The 25,494-nt window shown below is 56.5% G+C and overlaps 1 protein-coding gene across 5 annotated transcripts; it reads right to left on the bottom strand.

Annotated features, from left to right (window-relative positions):
• Positions 1–393: 393 nt before the first annotated feature.
• Positions 394–19,773, bottom strand: CHFR (checkpoint with forkhead and ring finger domains). 5 transcript variants are annotated; one of them, XR_005125182.2, is made up of 18 exons: positions 19,645–19,773; positions 14,717–14,816; positions 10,898–11,007; positions 10,150–10,209; positions 9,866–10,069; positions 8,925–9,086; positions 7,940–8,099; positions 7,647–7,801; positions 7,409–7,571; positions 6,732–6,877; positions 6,045–6,161; positions 5,289–5,372; positions 4,775–4,845; positions 4,212–4,299; positions 3,475–3,582; positions 3,089–3,161; positions 1,660–2,103; positions 394–1,186 (listed from the first exon to the last, which is right to left on the bottom strand). XR_005125182.2 is itself a non-coding variant. In XM_037511362.2 (18 exons), exons 1-18 carry the CDS (start codon positions 19,760–19,762, stop codon positions 2,061–2,063), a joined length of 1,851 nt encoding a protein of 616 aa, XP_037367259.1. In that variant the 5' UTR covers positions 19,763–19,773; the 3' UTR covers positions 394–2,060. The 5 variants fall into 5 exon arrangements, 4 of the variants coding, with proteins under 4 accessions (XP_037367259.1, XP_037367258.1, XP_054551420.1 ...); XM_037511362.2 differs by having other exon boundaries at positions 394–2,103; positions 9,866–9,922; positions 10,034–10,069; XM_037511361.2 differs by having other exon boundaries at positions 394–2,103.
• Positions 19,774–25,494: the final 5,721 nt, after the last annotated feature.

Below are 25,494 nucleotides of genomic sequence, written 5' to 3'. Positions count from 1 at the left end.
GGTGACCTCACTGCCCAGGGAACTGGCCATGGGAGAGGGACCTGGACACCCGGTTCAGGACATCAGGGCCATGGCCTAGCTGCACTTTTGAACTCAGATCTGAGTCATATCGTGATTCAACAAAAAGCAAACGTTCATGCACCAGCAACTTGCATCTTCTCTGCTTCCTCTGTCCTTCTACCCCACTGAGAGCGCCCAGAGCCCCACCCTGGGGAGACTGACCTGAGAGCCCGGCTCCTGCCAGGGGCCCTTGTGACCAGCTGCTTCTTGACACGGCCGTGGGTGCCACCGGTGGCCCATTTTGTGTAAACTCAGTGATTTTTTTAAGCAAATTTAGTTACATTCACTAAACTTGCCTGGCTGTTTCAGAATGTCCCTGCAAGCTTTGCTTCAGCACCCCGGGGGTGAGGCTGCGGTTGCTCTCACAGCAGAGGGGCTCAGGGCGCCGTGGGAGCATGGAGACCCCACCCACAGGTGCTGGAGAACCTGAGCATCAACTCTGCAGGGCGGACTCAGGGCCTGGACCACCCTGCCCGTGTGGGGTGGAGGGGAGCGGCCGAGGCTGGGCTTTGGGTCCAGTCTCCTCCTGTGGGACATAAGGACCAAACGTCTAGAATGTAGACTGCTGGGCCCTGCCGGTGGACCCCATCCAGCAGGGCTAGTGTGGGCTCAGGGAGTCTTCACAGGTAGTAAAGGGCCTCCTGGGGGAAATACTGGGGTGGGTCAACCCTCGGTAAGCCCAGGCATTAACACAGATGCTCCAGCACAAGCCAGGACTCTTCGGCCAGGCTGTGCTGCCCCCGCAGGACCTGGGAACTGATACCTGGAATGAAAAGCTGCTCCTTCTCCTGGGCCCACTGTTCTCACATTATGGCGAGGGGAGGGGGCTCTGTCTCTGCGCTGAGAGCAACCCCCCGTTCAAGCCCAGGTCTTCATACCTACAGATCCACAGGCCCAGTGGCAGCCCCAAGGTGAGGAGGACAGGTGTCAGTCACTAGTGAGGCCTGCAGCTCCAACACCACCATACCCCCCCTCCCCGCCGCCAAAGGAGCGGTGGCGTCAACACAGCAAGGGCCACAGTGGGGGGACAGACACGGCTGTTTATTAGAGCAGGAAGGAGGCCTCTTCACAAACAGCCGCTACTCAGTCTGTATCAAGAGCAAGACAATAGTTGAAAAGTGGATTCCTGAGAAGAAGCAAAAAAGTTACAATTTTGCAAACAAATGTGACAGGTAATTTTAAGGAAAGATAAAAAACCATTTTTTTAAAAACAAAGAACAAAAATTCAAGTATTCTTCAGATCACAGGGCAGACCCAGCACGGGAGGGAACGGCAAGAACTAGCTGAAGGAAAGGCCCCAGGGGAGCCTTGTGGCTCCAGGCAAAGGAGGTGGAGGAAGGCTGTGGCCGGTTCCTGGGGGGGGGCGGGCAGGCAGGCAGCGGGCCCCACTTCAGCCCTGCTTGGGAGGGGCTGGCACTTGAAGTCGTGAGTCCAGAGCTAGCAGCTCTGGATAGCTGACTTTATTTTAATAAACAAAAGCGAGTTTGTCTCAATAACATAAGACCCAATTTTAGTCAATATGTAAATTATAAATTATATTATTTGTGCTACAGCTATATTTAAATCTTATTAAATCTTATTAGAAGAGAAGCACCAGACCTATCGAAATAAAATGGCGTTAAGACGTGGCGGCCTGCGAACGTTTGTCTGTTTTACTTAAACAGAACATTTCCGACGCTTTCCTCCGTGAAGCTTTTCTTGAAGAGACGTCCTTGAGCGGTTGTGGGAAAGCTGCAAAGGGCAAACTCTAGTGGTGCTGTGGGACAGGCGGGTGGGTGGGCGCCGTGGGATGACCCAGGGAAGTGCAGGCACTGGGGGCCCCAGAGCACGGTCGCGCCAGGCTGAGGCCTGCCCACATAGGCGCAGTCACACGGCCCGCTGACCGCAGAGACCTGCGGCCGAGGGCCTCCTGATGCCCTCACGTGTCCGCGTTGGGTGTTCTCTGAACCTCGCCCTTGACCTCCCGTGGGCCCAGGCCACGTCAAGGCCTCTCGGCACACTCAGTTCTTGAACCGGGTCTGTTCACAGATGTGATTGAACTTCCTGCGGGAGAGAAACAGCCAAATCACAGAAGAGGCGCTCACACAGCCAACTCCGGACCCCAGGCTGGGAGGAGTGTGAGACCGGAAGTGCCTGGCGCCCATGGAGGCACGTCACCACCACCAGCCGGAAACCTCCCCAGGCCGAGCGTTCTAAGCTGGGTGTGTTCGGTGACTCTCTTAAGTGAGAGAGTCGAGCGCGTCTGCTGGCGACCGCACGGCCCTCTGGAGCTGAGGGCAAGCAGCGGGGTCAGCAGGGCTGCCGGGTGACTCTCGAAGAGCAGCCCGTCCACAGGGCCAGACAGACACCCCCAGATGTCTCTGCTTCCTTGCCAGTATGTTCCGGGGACCAGTCACCCCCGAAGTCTTAGAGTGACTTGGCCTCTTACCATGCTGTGAATGCTCAAGTACAGGGGAGCCCCTGCAATGCCTCGTGCACGAGGGGGCTCTCCTGGTTACTGAAATTCGAGCCATAAATGACGATTTGGGGGAAATGGCCACTTCAAGCAGCACTGACCCAGGAAACTGAGTTATAGGACCCTCTGACAAGGCTGCTTATGCTCATGGATAACCTCATGTGGCAATGTGGGTGATGCCAGAGCAACCTCTAAAGCGGGTGTGGGAAATGCCTGAGGGACGCCACCTACAGCCCCACAGACGGGGACCAGGCTTGGGTGGTTCTGAGACTGCCGCCGTCAGGCAGGGGTCTAACCCTGGAGGGGCCCATGAGGCCCAGATGTGGAGACGGGGGTGGAGGAAGATGGTCACAGGCAAGCATGTCAGGAATGAGAACAGGACGTCTCATGGTGACTGTTGCACATCCCAGGGGATGCTGCAGAAGCTCAACGACTACTCAGTTCTTTTATAAGCAGATGACCCTCCCTGTAGCTGCGAGTTGGGCTTGGCAAAGACCCCCACAGAACACAGCTTTCCTCAGGAAGGGGGGCCACCCCCCTGCAGCCCGATCCACCCAGGACTGCCTCACTCACATGGCGTGGTGCGCCTTCACCTGCGTGCGGCAGTTGCGGCCCCAATAGCAGTCAGGACGGGAGGTAACGGCCGCTGAGAAAGAAAAGGGACACGCGTCACGACGTCGCACTGGGCCGAGGCATAGGCCCACGGCTACACTGAAGCTCCGTGGCTGGTCACGCCACAGCCAGCCTCCTTGGGCTGTCCCGGGGTTTCAGGAAAGGAAAGAAATGTGTCTCTGAAAACCCAACTCAGGAAGTGAGGGGGCCACACAGCCCGGGACCATGTCTGTGCCCACTGGGGAGCCACCAGTGTGCAGATCCAGAAATAGGCAGGCCTCCTGCCACCCTGCACCAAGGGGAGCCCCATAGCACAAGCAGTGCCCGGGCTGCTGGAGGGGCCTCACCTGGCAGCTCAGAAGCGGGGATGCTCTGCCGGTACTGGTAGGTCAGCTCCCGGAAGCTGCGCAGGCCGCAGCAGTAACACAACACGGTGCTCCCTGAGATCCTGTAATCTGGAGAACATGGCCAGGGCGGTCAGCCTCTGAGGCCTGGGTCCGGCCAGCAGTGGCGGGTCTGTGCCAACCCGGGGGACTAAGGCCAGTTGTAAGACAGAAAGGGATCTAGCCAACTGGCTAGGCGTCTGGTTTGCAAATAAGAACAAGGCCAATCTAACACCGATTTTAATTCCACTTGGATAAAATTCTAAGTATCTTTACTTAGGCAAGCCACGCTGGCCTCCGTTGGCCACTGCACAGCTGCCTCGGCCGACCCTGCACTCCTTCCAGGAGACAGGCGTCCCTGGGGGCTCCCAGCCAACCCCATCCCCCAAGGTCTTACATTTCAGGGGAAAAAACAGGTGCAGATTTTTCTACAGTTATCCTCAGTGACAAATTACTCCGCCCAGCAAAGGAATGAGGCTTCCCCAAGGGACCAGACCCCAGCAACAGCTTAGGAGGACCAAAGGGCTGGAATCCCCGCCCCAGGCCCCACACCAGTCAGCCTCCAGCCTCTGTGGGGAAACTCCCGCAATCAGCACGGGGACGCAGACACGACACCGAATGGGCCTGTGGGCATGGGGCCCTGCAGGTGGACAGAGTTACAGGAGGCGGCAGCGCCACCCCAAGGGGAGGGGGAGGCTCACCAGACAGCAGAAAAGCACCCCTGCGCAGTGCCGCCAGGCTCTCAGTGAGCACGTTCCTCCAGGTCAGACCTCTGGAGGCCAGGTAGCTCTGTGGGGAAATGACAGACGGCCTGGGGCACGTGGAGCAGCAGAGCACAGACATTGCCGAGGAGGATCCTGAAGGTGGGCGAGCCTAAAAGGCCAGCCTTGGGGACAGCGCCTGGAGAGCCCCGCCAGCAGCGGGGCTGCTGCCCATTCTGAGGCTCGTGGCGGCACGACCAGCCAGAGCGAGGGAGTCCCCTTGCCACACTTTCCGGAGCCCCCAGGGGAGGCGCCTGGGAAGCCCAAGCACTGAGCTCCTCCGGCACAGAGCGGCCACCGCGCCCCTGGTCCCACAGGCAGCCCCGTACAGAGCTGAGAGTCTGGCCCGCACACTGCCCTCCACCCGAGCCTCCCGGCCCCTGAGCAGGGAGACAGGCAAGAAGCAGCTGCCCATGTGGGATGCTTGGCGACACAGATTGAGGGCCAGGGGTGGGGTGGGGGGAGGCAGCCCACCAGCCCAGCTCGCAGGGCCATGGCCGCACCTTAAGGATGTCTGACTCGTAGTTGTTGTTGCTCAGCACCCCGTCCAGACACCGGTCGCCCAGGTTGAGTTCTGTCGGGCAGAGGGAAGCGACGTTAACTGCTTGATAAAGACGGTTTATGGAAGGGCTGTGCACCCACCTTTAAGAGTGCAACTGCCTTCACGCCAGTCTTGAAAGAATTAAACAGTCCTTAAAGCACAAATTTAAAAAGACGACGAGTAAACTGACTTCCCTGTTCCTTCCGAAAAGGCCCTGTCTGCTCAGCCACGGTCTGGAGGGAGTAGTCACTGGCAGGTGTGGTCAGTGCCAGTGGCCTTGCTTATTACAAGCGAGACCTCCCAACTGGGCGCTCTCCAGCAAACGTGGCTAACCCTTCTAAAGGCCACGCCATTTGGTCTGCCAGGAAATGGCTCCTTCATGGTCACAGCGGTGGCCCCGGAGCCGGCTGGGCCCCACCCACCCTTGCGGAGGCCAAGAGCAAAGGCTGAGGCAGCCTGGCGGGGAGCCGACTCACCACAGAACGGGGCCAGGCAGCCCAGGCAGCCGGCGCGGGCGCAGCCCCAGTACAGGTGGCAGAAGGGCTGTAGGCAGACGGTGCCTGTGAGCACAGAGACACACCGTGAGGTGCAGCCGTGACCGCTGCCGACCACATGGCCTCGGCACACGTCCCTGCTGGCATCAAGGGATGGGGACGTGGCCAGCAGGAAGGCCACACTCCTCGTGGACTGTCCACCTACCCCTCAGCGCCCCCACCGCCCAGCACCACCAGCTTCCTTCCAGCTCTAAACCGTGTGTCTCCGTCAGGCCACGCCTCCCACTGCCCCTTGTGGAGCCGGCGTGGCCTTTGGAGCTCCAGTCTCCAGAATGGAGTTTGGGGGGTGGGGGTGGGCGGGAGCCTAACTGCTGCCCTCAGAGTGGAAATGAAGCCCTCGGCTCTCGAAGGACTTCATCAACGTCCTCACATGCCAGTCTCTACGTGACGCCTGAGTCAGGCCCACCCATCACCCACACACACACCCCCACCCCAGCACCCACCAGCGCTCGGCACGGTGCCCGGGGGCAGGCCCTCCGGCAGGGCACCCTGCCCCCCAGGGGAACTTCTGCTGGTGTCTCTGGGCACCAAGGACGTGCTTGGTCGCCCTGAGAGGACCCCGGCGGTGACCTGCCCCACAGGCTCTGTGCCCATGCAGCGCTGATGGAGCCTCAGAGCCCCAGACAGCAGTAGGAGCTGGCAGGAAGGGCGGGGACAGCGACACGCACCCCCACTCACACTGCTGCGGGGCGATGCGGGGGTCCTGCTCGCGCTCCGCCCTGCGGTCGGGCATGGGCTGGAAGCAGCAGGTGCAGACGGCGTGGCTGCCCCGCAGGGTGCACACATACTCCTGAGCTGTGGGCAGAGAGGCCGGTCAGGGCAGGGGAGGCAGCCCATGAGAGAGCCCGAGATCCGGAGCCCTGCCCGAGGGCCGCCTCATGGCGACCATCCGGCCGCAAAGTGAGCAAATGAAACCGCTCAGCATCTCTTTCTAGTTCAGTGGCTGGAGCCAGATTTCAGAGGTCACCTGAGATTTCCCCCAAGTGGTGACCCCGGGAGGACCACAAACACCGCTCCGGGACCCGTGGGTCAGTCCTGGGCCTGCAGCCTGTACAGTTTCAGCGGCTGGAACTCTGAGGCCAGGGCAGGGCCCGGCAAGTCCAGAGCTGGGGTGCAGCGCCCCAGCCCCCTGGAGACTGCAGATGCCAACTGCGGGGCTGTGGGTGACAGTCACCCAGGCAAGCGCCCCAGTCATGCCTGAGCGCAGGCTGGGGGCAGAGCGCCAGACTCAGGACCGGCCTGGAAGCAGAGGCCTGGGGGGCCCAAGCCGGTCCCGAGAGGCGATGAGCAGAGGCCGCGGGAGGGGCGTGGGGTGGGAGCAGCGCAGGGCCAGGGGGCGGGGAGGAGGGGTGCGCGCCGGCTCACCTGCCGTGCTGTGGGTGGATGTGGATGGGGTGTCTGCCCCGGGGGCTGGCGGTGCCCCGGGCTCGCTGCCAGGCCCAGGGCAGGGAAGGGGCTGCCCCGCCTGCCTCCGGAACTCGGGGCACTGCCTGCACACGATGTACGGCTGGCTGCGAGGGAAGCACAGGCCGGGCGTGGGGAGGGGCCCCGGGGGGTGAGCCCGGGCCTTTGCCCCCCTTGGCGCCGGACCCACTCCCGGGAGCGAGGCGGGCAGAGCTGCCCCCCCCCCACGGCCGTCCTGGGGTCCCCACACCCTCAGGACCCACCCCACACCGGGCGGGCTCTGATGCCGGCGCCGAGCCCCGAGCCCGGAGGCCCACCGCGCTCAGCCGGCCCTGAGTGTAGGCGCCTCCACCCCGCTTGGGCCGGAGCAAAGGGGCCTCGCGGGCGCTATTGCCCTCAGGAGCTCCCAGGCAGCCTCAGGGGCCTGCACCGCCCAGGTCTTGCCCTTCAGCCGCGCTGGCAAAACCAGCACTTGGAGAAAAACCTGCCCGCGATGCGCGGCAGAGGGGCGCCGCCAGGAGGGGAACGCCACCCACGGGGTCCGATGAGGGTCCACTCAAGGGCAAGGGAGGCAGCACTGGACAGCCAAGGCACCACCACGGGGCTCCCAAAGTCAGGGGCGAGCCATGCGGGCTCACCTCACATCTGAGGACTCGCTGTCCACGTCCGAGAGCTCCAGCAGGTCCTCGGAGCTGCCCTCCTCGTCAGAGCAGGACCGCCGCACCTTGGGCTGCAGCATGTCCTGCGTGATCCTGTTCCGCGCAGCCATGCTCCGCACGTCGTCCTCGCTGCGGCTCTTGTCTGCAAACCAAGCGTGCAGCTGGTTGGCTGGGGCCTGGAGCAGTGGCGGGGGCCCGGGGTCGGGCGCCCACTTGCCTGGGTGCTGCAGCAGGTAGGCCTCCACCAAGTTGTTGAGGATGTGGTTCTTGCAGATCCGCTCCACTGGGCAGCGGCAGGTAGGGCACAGGGCAGAGCGCTCCATCCAGCCCGAGTAGCAGGCGGCACAGAAGGTGTGCATGCAGGGCTGCAGGCTGGGCACCAGCATGCTCTCAGGCCCTGCGAGTGCCTCCTCGCCCAGCCTCAGGCACAGATGGGCAGCACGACCGCAGCAGCCCAGACCCACCACCCCCCTGCCTGGGCCTGCCCCACTGACCCCCCGCAGCAGGCACCTCACACAGTCGTGCAGCAGGTCCTGGCAGATGATGCACGTGAGTGTCTCCTCCATCCTGTCTGGCTTCAGGGCTGTGGCCCTGATGGCCTCCAGGCTGGCGGGGGTAGTCGGACACTGGTCAGCAGCCAACAACGGCAGGGCCACATTGGAGTCCCCGTCTAGGAGAGAAACAGACACATTTTGACCCGCACAGCAAAGAAGGGACAGACACGTGGCCTTCCTGCCCTACAGACGTCTTAGCCCATGGAAGGAAGACACACCCCTCGCCTGCTTGTGTTCTGAAGAGCACTTTTAAGGTCCAAAATGAGGGCCTCCCCGGTGACGCAGGAGGTTAGGACGCAGCCTATGGGGCTATCCGCAGCCGCTGAGGCATGAGTTCGATCCCCAGCCAGCCAGGGAACATCCCGCGTGGCGCCGCAGACCTCCCCTGACTCACCCGCTGCTCCCCTCAGCAGTGTATTTCATTCAATCTGCCTGTTCTGCTCCCCGCTCTGTCTCTGGTGAATCCTCTCACCCTCCCACACCTCTGGCCTGTGCCCCAGTTCTTGTATGCATAAATAAATAGATCTTAAAAAAAAAAAAAAAGAGAAGGCCCAAAACAAGCATCATGTTCCAACACGCTTCCCTTTAGTTGTAGAAAAATCATTAAAGAGACAAAAAGGGACCTTCAGGCCCCATGGCTAAGAGACAAAGGCCAGTTCTCCAGCAGCATGGGTGTGACATTACTTCTGCTTAAACAAGAAAAGTGACTCGCGCATGCACAGGAAGTGCTAGAGAGCATGAACTTTCCATGGTGCCCAGGGGCTCCAAATGGCCACTTCAACCAACCCTCACACCCAGTTTGTGGTGCAGGACAGAGCTGCGCCTCAGATGCCTGGTGTCCAGGCAAAGTGTGTCGGGTGGCAATGGCCCCACCAGCTGATGACCCCCCCGCAGGACACAGGGCTGGCGCCAGCGTGCAGAACACACAGCCAAGACCTGACCTCCTCTTGTTCGCTTCTTCACAGGCTCCAAACCCTCCTGGTCCTGTGGTGTCGGCGGAGCGGAGGACATGCATGCCTGAGGTGGCGGGGCCGGCGGGGTGCTGGGAAGCATGTCTGTCCCAGGACCACAGCCTCCTGGGGATATGTCTGCACCCCCAGGGCCTGCGAGAGGGACAGGAGAGAAGCTGTGACTCAACCACCTGAGCAGGCGAGTGTGGGTACAAGGCTGCTCTAAACCAGGTGCAGGTCACCCCAGGCCGGGGCATCCAGGAGATGAGCCCAACAGAGACCCTGCCCCCACGAGGCGTGCTCTTCGGAGCCTGTGCCCGCCACTGCCCAGCTCGCGGGAGACACGCAGAAGGCCCCGCCGGCCTCGGTCAGACACGGGCACGCCATGTGGCAGTCCTCACGAGACAGCTGTGACCCGGGCATGCACAAGTGGGGCCTTCTATGAGGAGCAACAAACAGGACGGGCAGGAAATATGGACAGGGCGTGTGGACCCCTCCAAGAGTGACAGGGAGGAGGAAGAACGGCTTCCCGGGAAGTGAGATTCCATTAGCAGACGCCAGAGACGGATGTGAGCTGATGTGGCAGAGGTGTTGGGACAGCCGAGTGACCCCGACGTCCACGAGGTCCCACGGGAACCACACGGCACACAGCTGGGGTGGGCTGCAGCTCTGAAACTCCGGAGGTGGCACAGAGAAGACGACAGCAGCACACTTGAAGTGGGCGATTTGTGCGGCGTGACCACGTCCCAGGAAAACCGGAAGGTGCACAGCACAGCAGCACCCCAGGGACGGGCAAGACGGCTCTTGCACTACAGAAACCCCGGGACCAGAACACCATGCCTGTCGCACCTGAGTTTTGCCACCTCTGTAATAACACAGCTCAGGGCCAGGGAAGCAGGAGCACCCAGCACCACCCTGCGACACCCCCTCACCGGAGCCAGCAGGAGGCTCCCGCCCTGGGAGGGCAAGCTCCACAGCAGAGGTAGAGGCTGTGGGGAAGAGGTCGGACGTCGATGTTGATGGCTGTGGCTCCTCGAAGCACGCCTGAGTGGCGGGTGAGGGCGGTAGGGCCTGGTCACCTCCCCCTGCACCTGAGGTACCTTTGGTCATGTGGAGCACATTGTCCTCATCGGCGCCTGTGAGGAGCATCGAGACGTCAGGCAAGAGAGGCCCGCAGGTCCGAGAGCTTTGCGTGGACTCCCAAGCCCACACTTACCAGAGGGGGCCGGCGCTGCGTCGTGTTCTCCATGGAGAGACTCGTAGAGGTAAGCCACATCTGAAAGGAGGCGCCACATCAGCCGGGCCAGCTGGAGCTCCCGGCCTGTCCCCTCCTTGCTCCAGCCTTGTCTTCTAAACTATTTTGACTGATCAGCTAAATGACAACACTCACCAGCTTAAGGGATTTTAAAATAATTAATTGAAGCAAATAACGTGAAAAAGGCTAAGCCACGGGGGACGCCTGCAGTTAGGACAGCAGGAGGCAAAGCCACGACGTGCCCAACTATCAGCAGCAGGCACCGGGTCCTTCTGTGGGGACAGGGGCTGATCTGGGTCATGCTGAGACAACCTAGGGAATATTTGCCCCTTTCTTCCTGTTTTGGGGTGACATTCAAAACACTCCCTAACTCCCCTTGTCTAATGTCATTCTTCTACCCACGCAGACATGGGAACTCGGCAAGGGCTAACAAGGTCCAGTCTAACCTCTGCTGCCTCCTATAACGTGCCCGGCAGCAGATCCGCTGATGACTTCCAGTCCCCTCTTTTTGGGCCTTTGTCCCCATAACTCTGCTGTGTAGCCCACCCCTCCTTTCTCCTCAGAGCCATCGTGAGATCCGAGAGCACGACGGTATCTCGAGGGCCTTCCTTCACCAGCACCTCTCACGAGGGGAACTGATGCAGGGACTGAGGCTGACGGGAACACCCCGAGGGCAGCCACGTCCCCCACCTCCCACCTCCCTTCTTACTGTGCTCGGGCTCATTTTTCCTGTACACCACATAGATGATGTCGCCAGTCTGAAGAGGACACGTCTGCCTCTTCACCACCGTCAGCTTGTTGATCACTGTGCCATTGGTGCTGCAAAGACACAGCTAAACTAACTTGCCGGAACACGACGTTGCGCTCGACCATGCCAAGACAGCAGCTCGGCCTCACAGCAGAAGCTGACAGCACAGGAGAGGTGCGGCATAGGCCAGACCTTTGCCAGACCTCGCTCCATGCCCACAGTCTATGCAGCAGCATCTGTGCAGCTCCACCCCACTCTAATCAGCTCCTTGGCCTCCCGGGCCACAGCTCCAGCGCAGGCCCACCCTCCCCACCAGCTCACTTATTCAAGGAGCTCCGAGCCGAGGCGGTGGCATGAGGGCGGAGGTCTCTCCTCCAGTCAGGGCTCAGGGGTGGGGTGGGAGGCGGGGATCTCTGCATCCTCAGGACACATGAGGCCGCAGAGGTGAAGAGGCTCATTTACCCTGTGCATTCCAGAAGCTCTCCGCAGGGGGTTGGCCAGCAGCCAGCGCAGGCCACTTGCCCAGTCCAGCCTCTCCACTGACTGTCGAGGGAATCAGCGCAGACGCGGGCAGGGAAGGCAGCAGCCGCAAGCCAGTCACGCTCGGTGCACATAGCGGGGCTGCTGCCAGGACGTGGACACCGCGTCTCCCCCAAACCCCCCAATCCCCTGGTCTCACCCTCTGCTTAAACCCCACGGGTCACTTTCCTCTGCTCTCGGGCTAGTGAGACAGGGCAAGCTAGGGTTATTAGGCAGTTTTAGGGACAGTGCAGGAGGGGACCTCTGAAGAATTTAGGGAGGCTTCAGAGATAAGGACAACCAAGGGAAAGTAACCCATTCCACTAGGAAACACAAACATGCCAGGACCAAGGACAACATTGTTAATGCTGGTCCTGGTTTCCTTCAGGTGGTAAAGGGAGGCGGAGATTGGAGAAATGGAGAGTGGTTTCATTTATGGTCCCATTAGAAGGGCAGCTGTTTAACTTCAATGCAGGGATGCCCATCCAGAAGACTGGGCCATAAATTTAAAGATGCAACAAATGGAAAAAGAAAAAGCTGTTAGATAAGGAATGTGAAGATCCCCACTCAGTAGCAGATTAAGTGAGACAGCTGAGAACTAACCAATCACAGAGAGACTGGTAAAGCTTTAGAATAATGAGGGAAAAAAGGTCTATATTCCCTGAAACACAACTCCACTTGGGCTTCCTTGCCCCTCCCAGGCCTGGTTCCCTAAAATGGAAAAAATTGTAAGTAAATTCCAAACTAGCAGCCTCCACAGCCACTATTGGCTCTCCTAGCTGCTACTACTAAATATAAAATGGTATTGAAGTCCTAGGTCTCACTAATTCTGTCATTTTGGCTACAACACCTCCAGGTGTTTGGGGCACTAGCCCAACATTACTCCTTAAAATCCCTAGTCTTAGTGGTAATATAAAATCGCAGAACCCTAGACCTGCCGATGGCTAAAGTTAAAGGAGTTTGTGCCCTCTTAAATAAAACATGTTACTTTTAAATAAATACTTCTCATAAGTTAAAAGAAAATTTAAAAATACTGAAAACAAATATACGAATTGTGGATGATGTCAAAAAAACAGACAGGGCAAGGGCTTAGCTGAACACAAGCAATCTTTGCTTCTATAAAAGGACATCCTCTGTCCTGGCTACTGCCTTTTCTCGTTCCCTTACTAAATGATTCCCTTTATTGTTCTTTTGTTTGGGCCCTGCATCCTTAATACTCTCCTCGGAATCATCTCCGCTCGCCTGGAGGCCATCAAGCTCCAAATGGTCCTGCAAATAAAACCCAAAAAGACGTCTCCACGGTCCATCTTCCGGGGTCCCTTAAATCGTCATCCTACTGTGGAACCCTAACTGTATCCCCACGTCGCCCACTCTCAGCAGGAAGCAGTCATTGATCAGACCTACGTCCCTTTTCCCTAACTGCAGTTAGGGCTCCATTTGTAAAAGGGGGGAATGAGACAGGGCTAGCTAGGGTTATTAGGCAGTTTTAGGGACAGTGCAGGAGGGGACCTCTGAAGAATTTAGGGAGGCTTCAGAGATAAGGACAACCAAAGAAATATAACCAATTCCATTAGGAAAAACAAACATGCAAGGACCAAGGACAACATTGTTAATGCTGGTCCTGGTTTCCTTCAGGTGGTAAAGGGAGGCGGAGATTGGAGAAATGAAGAGTGGTTTAATTTACGGACAGCTTAGAAGGGCAGCTGTTTAACTTCAATGCAGGGATGCCCATCCAGAGGACTGGGCCATAAATTTAAAGATGCAACAAATGGAAAAAGAAAAAGCTGTTAGATAAGGAATGTAAAGATCCCCACTCAGTAGCAGATTAAATAAGACAGCTGAAAACTAACCAATCACAGAGAGACTGGTAAAGCTTTAGAATAATGAGGGAAAAAAGGTCTATATTCCCTGAAACACAACTCCACTTGGGCTTCCTTGCCCCTCCCAGGCCTGGTTCCCTGGCCTGGGAGTCCCACTTTATTTCTGCTCTTTTTCTCCTCAATAAACTTTTTCTTTCTATAAACGAACCTGCCTCTTCTCGCTTGCTTGCCTGAGCGTCTGCGAAGTTCCTGCTGCGGCTTCGTGAGACACCAACCCGTGGGGGTCTAGCGGCTGGGGCTCAGCACTGCCCTGCAGCCTGGAATCCGTTCCTGGCTGGGAGACTAGGCCTGACAATTCCGGTATCACTAGAACCCCAAATCCCCAGGGTGGGCATGAAGCTGGGCTCCACTGCAGCCCAGCATCACCCACACTCGTCTGGCCTCCAGAGCTCCTGGGCCTCCACACCCGTGGGTTCCTCTGGCCCAAACACCCTTCCCCTCCAGCCACCTCAGCGGCAGCCTCCGAAGCTGGGAAAGGCAGGAAGGAAGCCGCCAGCTCACACCTGGACATAGGTCAGCAAGACCCGGTGGGACTCTGGGCATCCAGAAGTCAGATAACAGCGTGTGTGACTGAGCCTTTACGTCTGTAGTAACTTGGCACAACAGCCACAGACATGCACGCCTCTCAGAGCCAGATGAGAAAACCAAGCCTGCGTTGGCCACTGGGCAGCCATGTTGCTGCGCACCTGACGGCGCCACCGGATGCCCAGTGGAGGAGGGAAGCAGAAGCCTCCTGATAAGACCCAGTTCTCAAGCTTCTATCCCTAAAATTGGTCCCAAGAATCTCAGAGCACCTGACCTTATAAGAAAACTCCATCTGGGGGCAAAGGCAGCCTGCACACGGCCGTTCCTCCCCGCGGCCCTTCCCATGAGCCCACCCGCACAGACAACCAGGCAGAAATGCAAAGTCACTACATACCATTTATAATAATAGTGAATTTTCACCTGAAGGAGCAGACAAGTTACCGTGTGATAACGTGAAGGGGACATGGCCCACACTTAAGGGGAAACACGCACGACAGCTCATGCAGCGCCAGCACCCCACGCAGGACACCGCACGGTGCTGCTGACGCACCAATGGGACTGGGGAGGCCTTTCATTTTCAGGTGCTACTTATGTTCTATTTGTGCGTGTTGCGGGGGGCGGGGGGGGAGTAGAAGTCTAAACTGAAAAGGTTTGAAAGAAACAAAAATGCATCACTGCCTTTTAGGTCTTATTTCTGAGATATTTTTGCTTCAATTTGAAGACATTCAAGGAGGGTCATAAATGCAAGCTGTCATGGAGCAGCCTCTCCTGGAAACCAGAGACACATTTTCTAAACTCTTAACGAGGTTCCTCAAGCCACACAAGGAAGCAGGAAAGAAGTTCAGAAGGTGCTCACCTGGTGTCTTCCAGCAACACCTGACCAGATTTCTCATCCACCGTGATTTTACAGTGATCTCCAGAGACCAGTTTATTGCCAGGGAATGAAAGGTCACAACCTAAAACAGACAGGGGACAAGCTGGGTGTGGCTGTGACTGTGCACGGGACCTCCACTTAACCAAGATGGTGAATGGAAATCTGAACCCACATTGTGTACGCCGAAGACCACCTTTCACCAAGCAAGGCCTAAAGGAAATAAATTTTATAGATATTTAAGTGTAATCCGAAGCAAAGGGATGGGACATTTTTTTTTAAAGATTTATTTTTTATTAATTTATACAAGCACTGGGTATAGTCAGAAGCGCGGGAGGGTGAGAGAATTCACCAGAGCCAGAGCGGGGAGCAGAGCAGGCAGAAGGACCAAAGGACACTGCTGAGGGGAGCAGCGGGCGGCAGGAGAGGTCTGCGCGCCATGTGGGACCCTCGCCGGTGGCCGGGGAGCAGCCGGGGATCGAACCGGCGCTGCAGAGTCCACGGGCAGCCCCGCAACCCAGCGCTCAACCGCTGCGCCACCGGGGAGGCCCAGGACATTCTTGAACTGTTCCGACTCCCCACTGCCAGCACCACGAGTTACAGTCAGGGTTACATGCACTCATTTGTTGCCTGCCTGATAAATATAACAGAACTTTGCTAAAACTAAAGGGCTTTAATTAGTAATCCTTCAGCATCATGACTTAGTTGTTAATTTCTTCTCTATGCTGTCTTAGATTTCACAAACCACCAACTGAAAAAAATGACAGTCACAGAAAAGACGGCTAAGCATAGACTCGTACATAGTCAAGAAAATTTAGACACAGAAAGGTTCTGCATCAGTACACGAATACCATCATCACAACCATGTTAAGTTCAAGGGGGATCCTCAGTTACCTTGTTTTCTTAAATCAAAATAATGTTTTCGCATTTTTTAAATTTTTTTTTTTTTTTTACATTTTAAACGGACAGCTTTATTAGGAAAAGGAGAAAGGAGACACCTGCATAGTCATAGGTGGACAGAGAATGGCCAGATTTTAGAACTCTAATCGCTGACTTGCCCAGGATATGTTTATACTATAGCTACTGTGGTTCATAGTTTGGTTTTTTAACAACCCAAAGTGGGAAGCAACACAAATATCCATCAGCTGGTGAACTTATAAACAAACTGCAATAGTCACCCCCTTCCTGAGACTCGCCTCCCCCCATGCCTAAACCTGCAGATAGTACCCACCCCAATGCACACTATAATTTTTCCTCTATAGGACTGATTGATTTCCCATATCAATGATAAAGTTTAATTTGTAAGTTAGGCAAGTTAGAAATTAACAGTAACATAGAGCATTTATAAGAATTATACCAAAGGTGGGCCTCCCTGGTGGCGCAGCGGTTGAGCACTGGGTTGCGAAGCTGCCTGCAGCCTCTGCAGCGCAGATTCGATCTCCAGCTGTTCCCCAGCCACCAGAGGAGGGTCCCACATGGCGCGCAGACCTCTCCTGCCGCCCGCTGCTCCCCTCAGCAGTGTACTTCGGTCCTTCTGCCTGCTCTGCTCCCCGCTCTGGCTCTGGTGAATCCTCTCACCCTCCCGCGCTTCTGACTGTACCCAGTGCTTGTATAAATAAATAAATAAATCTTTAAAAAATAAAAATAAAAAAATAAAGTAGTAGTCATCCTAATGGGGGTGATGCTTTAAAAAAAAAAAAAAAAAAGAATTATACCAAAGGGAAGAAACTACCTCAATGACACTCTGGGAAAGGCAGAACTATACTACAGAAATCAGACGCCTGGTCGTCAGGAGTTGGGCTAAGGGGAGAGGACTGATTCCAAAGGGCCACCAGGGACTGTCAGGGTGATGGACATGTCCCACATCCTGACAGTAGTGGTTTACATTTTTTTAAAGATTTATTTATTTATGCATACAAGAGCTAGGGTATAGGCCAAAGGTCCAGGGGGGTGAGAAGAGTCACCAGAGAGAACGGGGAGCAGAACAGACGGATCCATGAAATACACTGCTGAGGGGAGCAGCGGGCGAAACAGGAGAGGACTGCTGCACCATGTGGGTTTCTCTCTGGCCAGCCGGTGATCGAACTCATGCTACAGAAGCTGCGGATTGCTTCATAGTGCGGTGCTTAACCCCTTGCGCCACCAGGGAGGCCCAGTGATTTAGATTTCTAAGTGTCTGTGAAAGGAGTGAATCTTACCATACGTGAACTATAACTCTATAAGCCTGAAACACACGCAGTCTTATCTGCAAACACTCCACATGACTAGAAGTGCTTTGTTTCATCTACCCAAGGTCAACCTCACCTGTGCTCAAGCTCTTCCTTTTGCCCTCATCACAAGACTTCCCACACCATTTCAGTTTGTAACCAACATAACTCCTGCTGAAGTTCTATTCTTGGTATTTGTCCTGCTAGTCATTTAGCTGGTTAAATCTCCCAAAGAGTGGGGAGGCCCTTTGTGAAAGGTAACATTCGCATTTCCTTTTCCACTTTGTCAACTCAAGGCCCCCTTTCTTCCAAATAATGCCCTGCAAATATCAGCCATGTCATTGCTTTAAAATAAAGTTATTGGGGCTTCCATGCTGGCACAAGGGTTAAAGTCTCAGCGCTATCTAGCTGTCGCCAATCCCTGGCCAGGGAGCTGACCCACAGGGCATAGCAGATCTCTCCCGTCTCCCTGCAGCTCCCCTCAGCAGTAGATTTCAATCACTGCCTGTTTTCCTCCCCACTCAGTCTCCGGTGAGTCCTCTTGTAACAGGGTGGTCCCCAGGAAAGGGGGAGGTTCCCTGCCCCACCCAAGGGAGGGTGGAGCTGAGCAGGGAGAGGAGAAGCTGCAGAAGAGATTGAGGAAGAAGCGGGATGGAGCCTAGAGACACGTAAAGAAACTACGCTTGTCTTTTGGTCGTGGACTGGGTGACACAGATGTGGGTGAGAACCATGGGGAGGTGACCATGGCAGCCTTTATCTTGATGTTGATTTTGCTCTTTTCCTTCCGGGCTTGTCTGGTTGTTTCTGACCCTTTTCTGTGGGTCCCCACTGGAAGATGCTTTAGACTTGTGGCAGGCTTTGGGGCCTTGTTCTGGGCCAATCCCATATGGATGGACTTTTACCCACAAGGGGACGGGTCACTTTGGGTGCTTCATTTAGAAACTAGACTCTTTGCCTTTCCTGTATTGTTTCCTAGTTTTATTAAAGTTCCTTTCCATTAAAGTCTCATATGTTTTGTGTTGATGCGGCGGATGGCAGAACCCATTTAGAATAGGCAGGTTTGCGGGGTTTGGGCTGCCCCTCTCCCTGCCCTATAACACTCTCACCCCTGCACCTCTGGCCTGCACCCCAGCTGTTATATGCATATGAACAAAAATAAATCTTTAAAAAAATATGTTTGTGGCCCATGTGGAAGCCCCAGCCCCAACCCCCACAACAGGTAAGGACATAGTGACAAGGCAGCTGCCTGCAATCCAGGAAGAGTCTCCCCTGTAAAAAAAATCCACTGGCACTTCAATCTTGGACATTCCAGACTCCAGAACTTTGAGAAGTCAATGTTTTTAAGCATCCTGGTATATGGTATTTTGTTATGTCAGTCGGAGTAGACAAAACCACCTTTGTTATACTGGAAAAGTTAATATGCTCACCGAAGGAACTTTTATTAAGAAGCAGATTAATTTAGCACACTTTTTTCTCCCTGTATTAGCATGTAAATGATGTTATTATAATGCTATTTTAGAATAACAAAGGCTAACGGTAGGCTAACAGTAAGTGATAGCGCTCAGCCAGGCTCCTTCACTTGAATTAAGTCGCTATGCAAAAGCAACTTAGGCACTGGTGCCTGTCTCCACCAAACCTCCAACACCAGTTGAAGAAAAGAAATGCATTTTCTAAAGTTTCTAATGATATGCAAATTATTTCAAAGTTGTAAAGCAAAACAAAACAAAATCCTCGTGTTTTGGTTTTTAAAACTGCCAATGCCACCCTCTGTCACACCAAAAAAACAAACAAACAAACAAACAAAAAAAAAAAAACGGAGGCAGGGATATTTTAAAGAATAAATTAAAAAACATTTGCTTTTTTAACAGTAATCTTTCTCCTCTTTTCAAATGCATAAAGTCAGTGATAAACTTACTAGTTTTCAGACACACTAAATATTTTTTTTGGCTAATCTGTGCAATTCTCTTCCTGTAGGAAAGCTACAAGAGCAGTCAAAGGACTAGATGGTCACCTAGGAGCGCAAAGGCAGTAAGTTTGGGGGAGGGGAAGGTTACCGGCATTTTCTCTAACCAACAGTGAGATTTTGTTCCAGCCCTTAGCTTACCAGGTTCATTAAATCGACAGTAATTATTGAGTGGTTCTGTTCCAAAAGCTGAGACTTGAGATCTACAACTACAAATATCCCTCTGAGCATGCCTTTGGCTGCACCCCATACGTTCTGGTATATTTTCATTTTCAGTCCTCGCAAGGTATTTCCTTTATGACTCTTCATTGACCCCGGGGTTGTTTGAGGATGCTACTTAATTCACCACGTCTGGGAACTTGCCAGTCTTGCTTCTGCTCCTGACTTCCGATTTTACTCCACTGAGGTCCGGCCTGGGACCGCACCCACCCACGGCTTCTGCATTCCGGGAAACGCGAAGCGACTTCGCACAGCTGTAAGAGCCTGCGGTCCCCGCCCCAGGGACTGGGCAGGCCAGAAGGGCGTCGACGTCACCCTGGCAGGAAAGCCCCACGCCACGGGAAAGACGGGATCGCGCGGCGAGCCCCACCCGGGACGCCCCCGGCCCCACCCGCGGGCGCGGGGCCCCGGCGGCCCCCGGCCCGCCCCCCGGCCCGCCCCCCGGCCCGCTCCCCGGCCCTCCCGACGCCCCTCGGCGCGCGCCCGCCCCCGCCGCGGCCCCGCCCGCCGCGCCCCGCACGCACCTCTCCGGCGCCCGAAGGTCCACTCGCGCTTGCTCAGGAGGACGTGCGGCTCGCCCTCGCCGGCGCCCAGGCGGAGAAGCCGCCCCCACGGCTGCTCGCGCTCCCCCGGCCGCGCCATCGGCTTCCCGTCTGACGAGACCCGGAAGCGCCGGTGAGCGCGGCGGCCGCGGGCGGGGGCCGCGGCCCGCCCGCCCCCCGCGCCGCCCCCGCGCCGCCCCGCACCGCGGCGCCCCCGCCCCGCCGCGCGCCGGGCCGGAGCGGGCGGGCGCTCCTCGCGGGCCGCCCGCCCGGCCCGGGCCCCGCCGCCCGCGCCCGCCGCTCACCCCCAGCTCGCGCCGAACCCGGAACCGGCCGCGCCGCTGCCGCTGTCAACAGACATCGCGGATCCCTCAGCTGATCCGCGGGGCGGGGCCGGCCGGCTCCGCGCCCCGCGATTGGCTGGCGCTCGCGCCTAACGAAAGCGGCGGCTAGAACGGCACCCGGCGCGGCCAACGAGAGTGGGGCGTGGGGCTCACGGAGCGTGCGCAGACGGGAGGCGGCCAGCCTGGGCGCCATCTTTGATGCTGGCGGGGCGTCCTCGGCCACCACGCCGGCGCCTGCGGTCGGGGCCGCGCAGAGCCGACCGAGGGGCGGCGCGGCGTCGGGCGGGGCGGCGCGCGCTCCCCAGAGCCGACGGCGCGGGCCGCCTCTCCGCCCGGGGGCGCGGCCGGGGGTGGCGGAAGAGAAGGGGCGGGGGCGCCGCTGCTGCTGGGGAGGCGGGGCCGAGGGGGCGTCTGGAGCCGTTATCTGTCCAGTACTCCCCCTGAGACGACGGGCGCGTTCTTGGCCGAGACCGACGGCGGCGCCGCTCCGCGGGGACGTCTGGGCCGCCCGGTGACCTGGAGCCGGCTCAGCTTCGCGGCCGCGCGCTTCTCCTGCTGGTCTCAGACGTGGGACGTGGGAAAGGCCGGAGCTTTACTTTATTTGTTTATGCTGCAAGAGCTGGGCTGCAGGCCAGAGGCGGGGGGGGGGGGGGGGGGGGGTGAGAGAACTCCCCACAGACAGAGCGGGGCGCAGAGCAGGCGGATCCACTGGAACACACTGCCGAGGCGGGCAGTGAGACAGGAGGCCGGGGATGGACTGGAGCCGCAGGGCTGGGAAGAGCCCACAGTGAGACTATCCCCTGCGCCCCCAGGGAGGCCCCAGAGGCCGGGATTTTAAATTCCTCTGAGGAAACTTGGGTTTGACGCGGAAAAAGCAACCACGACATCATAACGGATTCTTTGGGAGTTGGAGACGCCCCTTGCCTGGCTGCTCAGGCTTTTGTGCAAATGCAAGTAGTGAGCTCAGAACACAGCTGGCCTCGCCCTGGGCGCATCTCAGCTTCACAGGCTTGAACCGTATTGCTCTGGTCCTCCACCTCCCCTGAAGCAAACCTGTGGGCTCAGTGGGACTCCTGAGTCAGTTCCCTGGGGTCTGGTCTGGTCAGGGCTTGGGGTTGCTGTCCCGCGTGCTGCAGTGACTGCTGTGCGGATGTGAACGCAGGTGCACGCCCCCACTCGCTGGACAGAACCGCAGGCCATTCTCAGTGCCCTGGCCCATACCTTGATTTCTCGACCCTGGAATTACAGCCAGTGGGCTAGCGTCTGGCCTGCCACGGTGAAGAGTGACTGAGAGATTACAAGACATTACGCTCTGGCTACAAATTCCAGGCTAGAATCGTGGCTGTCCCTCCAGCCGCCTACGTCAGTCGTGTAGCGCCCACGGCTCTTCGATGAACACAGTTCAGCTGTCCTGCCTCCTCCTAGATCGCTGGCTGCCACCACGGCAGTGGTGCTGGATCTCCAGCACACCCTCCAGCGCAGTGGCAGCAGTAAGGGTCCTGTGCGTCTGGTGTAGAAGCTTGTAGGTAGCTTGCCAGGTGGTGAGCCTCATACCTGTTCCACTGTAGGAGACTTATGACTATGGCTGAAAGGAGCCCTTTAGGGTTGTGTTAAAAGGACATTACTTGGGGCATTGACCTCCCTGCTCCTGGAAAATGGACTAAGACATCTCACCACCATTGATACGATTTCAGGATAGGGTGCTATTATTTGAACAGCCCACTTTGCACACATTAATTTGGCCCTGAAAGTACACTAAACTGCATTCTGTCATGTGTTTGATTGTCCAGACCATTTGCCATCTCACGGTCATGCCATCTTCTGTTACAAAATATACACAACAGTGGCTTGCAGTGAGGGCATTCAAGGCACTTCACCAAGTCCTATTCTATTCAGCTGCGTTCGGTTGTTCAGTTGTTGCATTCATTTCCCATTACTGCTGATACTACCACAAATTTAATGGCTTAACACAAATGTGTTGTCTAACAATTCTGCGGGTCAGAAGTCAGTCTAGGGCTCCCTGGGTTAAAATAGGCATTGGCAGAGTGTGTTTCTTCTGAAGGAAGGCAGACCTGTTTATCTTTTCCAGCTGATGGCAGCAGTGGCCAGTTGTGGCTCCATGCAATATTGCTGTTTCAAACTCTTTTTTTTTTTTTTTTAATTTTTAAAAAAGACTTATTTATTTACAGTCAGAAGCATGGGAGGGTGAGAGAACTCACCAGCGACAGAGCGGGGAACAGAACAGGCAGACTGACGAAATACACTGCTGAGGGGAGCAGCGGGCGGCAGGAGAGGTCTGTCGTGCCATGTGGGACTCTCGCCGGCAGCTGGGGATCGAACTGGCGCTGCAGATGCTGCGGGCAGCTTTGCAGCCCAGTGCTCAACCGCAGCGCCACTGGGGAGGCCCTGTTTCAGACTCTTGCCTCCATCTTCTACTTAAAAGTACACTTGGGGTTACATTATGCATTCCAGGGTAATCCCCCATCTAAAGATTACTGATTTAATCATATAAGAAAAGACACTTGACATATAAGGCAACATAACTCACAAGTTCCAGGCAATAGAAAGTGGGTGCATTTGGAGGCTGCTGTTCTGCCTGCCACCATTATTAAGCTCTGGTGTCCTTAATAGGGGTCATCTCCTCTTGGGTGCTTCCTGAGTGTGTTCAGGAAAAAGTGGTAGGGAGAGACAGGATAGGAAGTAGACATAGTTTAATCATCTAAGGTTCCAGCCTGACCATTCCTGGGCATGGTTTTTCTTTTCCACCTTAAGCAGCATCCGGCCAGATTAATACCAGATTAACTTCAAACATAAGAGCTGAAACCACAAAGCTCAAAGAGAGAAATGTAAGAGAAAAAGCTCCCTCAAAGATCTTGGCAACAATTTTTTTTTCATGTGACACCAAAAGCAGGAGCAAAAAGAGTAAAATCAACAAGTGGGGCCACATGAAGATTAAAAAAATTTCCATACAGGGCCTCCCTGGTGGCGCAGTGGTTGAGCGCTGGGTTGCGAAGCTGCCTGTGGCCTCTGAGGCACCGGTTCGATCCCCGGCTGCTCCCCGGCCACCGGAGGAGGGTCCCACATGGCGCGCAGACCTCTCCTGCTGCCCGCTGCTCCCCTCAGCAGTGTACTTCGGTCCTTCTGCCTGCTCTGCTCCCCGCTCTGGCTCTGGTGAATTCTCTCACCCTCCTGCGCTTCTGACTATACTCATGCTTGTATGAATGAATGAATAAATAAATAAATAAACAAATAAATCTTAAAAAAAAAATTTCCGTACAGCAAAAGAAATGCTTACAAAATGCAAGGACAACCTACAGGACTTGGGAAATTATTTCAAATTATTTCTAATATAGCTGATCTAGGGTTACTCTAAAAAAAAACTTTATAGAACTCAGTAACAACAGCAAAAATAATCCAACTGAAAAATAGGTAGAGGATCTGAATGGATATTTTTCCAAAAAGACATACAGACGGTCAACAAGTACAGGAAAAGATGCTCAACATCAGTGATCAGAGGAAGGTACAGCCAAGCACAAAGAGGTCACCTCACACCTACTAGGATATTTACTATAAAACAGGATTTTAAAAAGGTCCTCCCTGGTGGCACAGCAGTTGAGCGCTGGGTTGCGAAGTTGCCAGCAGCCTCTGCAGCGCATGTTTGATCCTTGGCACCCAGCCACCAGGCCAGGGTCCCACATGGTGTGCAGACCTCTCCTGCCGCCCGCTGCTCCCCTCAGCAGTGTACTTCGGTCCTTCTGCCTGCTCTGCTCCCCTCTCTGGCTCTGGCGAATTCTCTCACCCAACCGCGCTTCCGACTGTACCCAGTGCTTGTATAAATAAATAAATAAATAAATAAATATTTTTAAAAAAAGAAAAAAGAAAAAAATGGCAAGGGAATAGAGGAAAGGGAACCCTTCTACACTGTGGGGTGGAAATGTAAGTTGACACAGTCATTATACAAAACTGTGTGGTGGTTCCTGGAAGAACTAAAAAGAAACTTGCACTTGTACAGCAACCACACTTTGGGGTGTACATTTAAAGAAAATGAATTCACTGTCTCTCTTTACTGCGATCACAGCAACGTTGTTCAAAGTAGCCAAGCCAGGTCCGCAGTCCGCAAGAGAAAAGAACGGACACAGCAAACTGACCTGAGCCAGAGGGACAGGGGAGGTACAGCCACTTGAGCAGATGGTAAACACACACACACACACACACACACACACACACACACACATTTATGTCTTACATGTTACTGTGTATCCGCCGCATATAACCTTTTGAGAGATGTTTTTGTAGGAGTGTGTGTATGCACACGCAGACCCACATAATTGTATCATTTTTGTTATAAATCATTGAATACACCTTAGCAAATTAGAATTTGTGTGAAGTTGCTTCCAGTATATTCCCCTCAAATCGCTGTTATACCTTAAAATACCCCTTTCTGTGGCCATCTCTTAGGAAAACGCTTTTCAGTGAAAATGTCACCTGGGAAACTTCCCCACGTAAGCCACCCCTTTCCCCCGTTATTTCCCCGCTGCTGGACTCTGCGCCAGTCCCCACACCTCGTTTGTGCCCCGCGTCCCGACGGGCGCGCCGGGACCGCCGTCGGTGGCCCCGCAAGCCGCCCGCCCGTCCTAGCTGAATTCAGACTCCGGGCGTGGGTCTGGGCGCCTGCGTTACACAGCGCGCTAAGAACCCCATTCCAAGGGCTTCTGAAAAGGAAGTTCAAGCAGGAAAACCTCAAAAACTTGTCCTTCGAATGGATAAAGAAGGAAAACAGTGGACACAGTGGACGGGAGGGGCCCGGGGCGCGCGGGCGGGGACAGCGCCGCCCGCCCGGCCCTCCCGCCCCGGCCGCGGGCCGCGCCCCGCCGCACACGGCCCACGCCCGCGGGGCGCCCGGCTCCGAGGCCCGCGCGGGCCCGCGGGGACCCCCGCGCCGCCGCCCCGCCCTGGGCCGAGGGCGGCGAGCGCCGCGCGGCCCGGCGAGACGCGGTCCCCGGCGACGGGGAGGCGGGCGCCGGCGGACAGACCGGCGGCCTGGCCAATGGCTGCTTGCGCCGCGCGCCCCGCCAAGGGGACAGCCAATGGGACAGCGGCGCGCCTGTTGCCAGGCGGAAGGCGGGTCTCGGTCACGCCCGACGCTGGGAGGCGCCGCCGCGCGGCCGGAAGGAGCCGGAAGCTGCCTCCGTGGGGTTCCGGGTGGCTCGCCCTGCCGAGCGCCGCTGCCCAGGCACCCCATGCCCGTCGGGCCCGGGGCCCCCTCGCGATGGGGGCCCCGGGTCCAGGCGGGCGCGGAGGGCGCGGCTGCCCGAACCCCGCGGCCGGCGCGGCCCCGCCCCCGCGGCTGGTTCCCCTCGCTCCTGGGAGCAGCGCCGCGCCCCGCGGGGAGGAGGGGGCTGCCCGGGGCGGGCTCCGTCAGCCGCGACGGGTGTCAGCGCCGTCAGGGCCGCTGGGTGCCACCGCGCCCCAGGCCCGTGGCCGCGGC

Source organism: Talpa occidentalis, unplaced genomic scaffold, assembly GCF_014898055.3.
Source record: "Talpa occidentalis isolate TD23 unplaced genomic scaffold, MPIMG_talOcc4v2.1 talOcc4.14, whole genome shotgun sequence".
NCBI classification, from domain to species: domain Eukaryota; kingdom Metazoa; phylum Chordata; class Mammalia; order Eulipotyphla; family Talpidae; genus Talpa; species Talpa occidentalis.
The sequence above is the reverse complement of the archived record's forward strand: the minus strand, read 5'-3'. Positions and strand labels throughout refer to the sequence as shown.